The sequence below is a fragment of the Epinephelus moara genome, chromosome 14, assembly GCF_006386435.1.
Source record: "Epinephelus moara isolate mb chromosome 14, YSFRI_EMoa_1.0, whole genome shotgun sequence".
NCBI classification, from domain to species: domain Eukaryota; kingdom Metazoa; phylum Chordata; class Actinopteri; order Perciformes; family Serranidae; genus Epinephelus; species Epinephelus moara.
In genome coordinates this window covers 34,763,288-34,766,110 of record NC_065519.1, presented here as the reverse complement: position 1 = coordinate 34,766,110, position 2,823 = coordinate 34,763,288, and the positions used below count along the sequence as shown (strand labels likewise).

General features: G+C 40.2%; 1 protein-coding gene across 1 annotated transcript in view; it reads left to right on the top strand.

Annotated features, from left to right (window-relative positions):
* Positions 1-1,310, top strand: part of kif6 (kinesin family member 6) — an 86,250-nt gene extending 84,940 nt beyond the window's left edge. Inside the window, exons 20-21 of the mRNA XM_050061952.1 lie at positions 945-1,034; positions 1,147-1,310. Of these exons, the coding sequence (XP_049917909.1) occupies positions 945-1,034; positions 1,147-1,282 (226 nt within the window). The 3' untranslated portion in view covers positions 1,283-1,310. The remainder of the gene's footprint in view (positions 1-944; positions 1,035-1,146) is intronic.
* Positions 1,311-2,823: the final 1,513 nt, after the last annotated feature.

The window sequence follows — 2,823 nt, the reverse complement described above, 5'->3', positions numbered from 1 at the left end:
TGATTTATTTCTATTTTTTATAACTGGGGAGTTCTTACAATACGGTGCCAGGGTTAGTGGGGATTAGTGCTAGGTGCTGTTGGATAGAGCCAGATGGCTGAGAGTCTACCCGGAGCCTGCCGAGGATGCTCGAGGCTTTACCAGACTGGTGAGGCAGTAACAGGTGCGCACAATTGAGTGCCTGCTGGAGGCTGTATCTTTCTCTCTATGGCCCCTCTCTGTATTTTATCTACGGTATGAGTGGAAGTGAAGAGTGAAAGTCTTTTTTACCGTAAGTAATGTAATATAGGGACCTTTGATTCAGCTTAAAAATAATGTGGCAGGAGGGTAAAAGTGGGGGGGGGCAATGGCCCCCTGGCCCCCCCGCTTCCGGCGCCGTTGGGTTTCAGTCAGCTCTGTCAGATGTGTAGCAAACCGGTCACTACAGGGAGCTCATTGTCTTATACTTGTGAAATGTTGATTAACTGTCAGTTATTAGTAACTTTTAATTTGTTTATCCATTGTCTTCCATTTATCTGGTTCCAGGTTTTATTAATGTAATTAATTATATCAGCAGTAATCATTGTTATATGCTGCTGGGAAGTCTTCAGGCCAAAATCGTCCCTACTGGTTTCCATCATACTTTCCTTCTTTGACCAGTGTGATTGGGAAACAGGTATTAAATTGCATTCTATGTGGAATTAAAAAAGATCTTAAACATCTTAAATTTCACTTGATAAACCAGCAGAAACCCTGTGCATGAAATGTTAGAGTGCAGACTACTTTGCATTGTTGCTCCCTCTTGTGGTTAAGACATGTATGTGATAATACTGACAAACAAAAAGGTAGGTACTGTAAATACCTACTGTAGATTCAATGAATGCACCTATGGATCAATATACAGATAATCTGTGGGATTATGTTGTAACAGTATAAATGAAATGCTCTCTTTACCTGTGATACAGCGCACCAGGTCTGAGCAGCACTGTGAGAGACTCCCCAGCAGACCCAGACCCAAATCCAGACTGTTCCACTGCTCCTGTTCAAGAGCTCAGGTCAGCCTAGCTTCACTCAATCTCGTATTTGTTAACTATAAAGTACTACTGGATTAAACTGCCTGTCACACTTTGCCCTCATCATCATAAAATTGTAATTATTACATTTCAGGAGCTTCATCCCCAAAAGCGTACCTCCCGTGACAGCTGTCCCAGCACGCCATGATAAGCCCCTGGATGGGAGGGTGACTGACTTCACTCCTTCATCTGAGTGGAGGTACATGGAGGGCTTGGCATGTTGGAAATGAATGGATGGCTTGGAAAACAACAGATATGTTTTTTCATGAAATTATGGCACATACATTAAATTTGTAGCCCTTTAAAACCAAAATTCAGGTCATTCAACGTTCTAAGGAAATTTCTGTGAAGATATTATTCTGAAATAACTGGGGCCTCTGATGTCTAATTTTTAACCCTGTCACAATATTGCCTTTTTGATTGACCCAAGACCATAAAAATAATTGTACATAATGATAAACAATAAGTGAATTGTGTATTTTCACCACTGTGTGTACATTTCTTTCACGTCTATGCACAAAGGCAAACATTACAGTAGCGTATTCCACATGTTTACAGTAGCTCTTAAATCTGTACATACAGCCTAGCCCTGTACATTTTATAGCTGTGCGTTGTTTTCTCTCCACTTATGAACGCAGCCATAACTTTTTTATTTCTTTGTGAAGTAATGTCTCCAAACTCTATTAACAAATCAAAGAGCTGGGGTCTCGCTCGAACGCTGCTGCTGGAACTACCGTTTTACAACCACAGTAAAACACTCAGTGCATAACATATATGCTTTTGTTCATCTCTCCAGCAACCACTCATAGTACAAAGATGCTATTGTTTCATACAGAGGCTCTGTGATAGGAGCTGTTACCTGTTAAGGTTTTTCACTTGTTTCCTTAAAGCTTTTGAACGGTTGATACATTTTACCGAGGAGGTGTTCAGAATGGTGAGGGGCTTTTGAGTTTATGCCCCCCTAACACAAACATATATAAAGTGAGAGCAATATAAATCCTGATTTGTGTTACAGAAACTGTGAAGAACTTCTTTAATTCATTTGATTCGTTGCATCTCTGTAAATGAAAAGAGTACAGCCTAGACCTGCTCTATGAGGAAAGTTTCCTGAGATAAGTTTTGTTATGATATGGTGCTATAAAAATAAACATTGACTATACTTGACACACACACATCTACTTCACTTTTGGGGACATAACTTGGATATTCTAACACTTACCCTAACCTTAACTTAACCCTAATATTAACACAACTTTTGTCCTCAGTTGCTCAAGCTGTCCCCAGTTAACTGGTCTTAAGTCTGAACGTGTGTCCCAAGGTAGCAAACTTAGGCGCGCACACACACACACACACACACACACACACACACACACACATTCTTGTACGTTTAACTTTGTTAGGACCCTCATTGACATAATGCATTTCTTACCCCCTTACCATATCCTTAACCATCCCAACTAAATGCCGTTACCCTAACCTAAACAATAATTCTAACCTGAACCCTAAAACCAAGTCTTAACTCTCAAACAGACCTTTGAAAAAGTGAGGACCGGCCAAAATGTCCTCACTTTGCAAAAATGTCCTCACTCTGTTGCTAAAATACATTGTTTGGTCCTCACTGTATAGCATTTAAAAGTACAAACACACAGACACACACAGCAAGAAATGATGTAAGCTTTCACACAATATGCATTTTGCATTCAGCGCTGCCCTCTGGTGGTGTGATACATTACAACACTTCACCATCAATGTATTGCTTCAAGCTTATTAG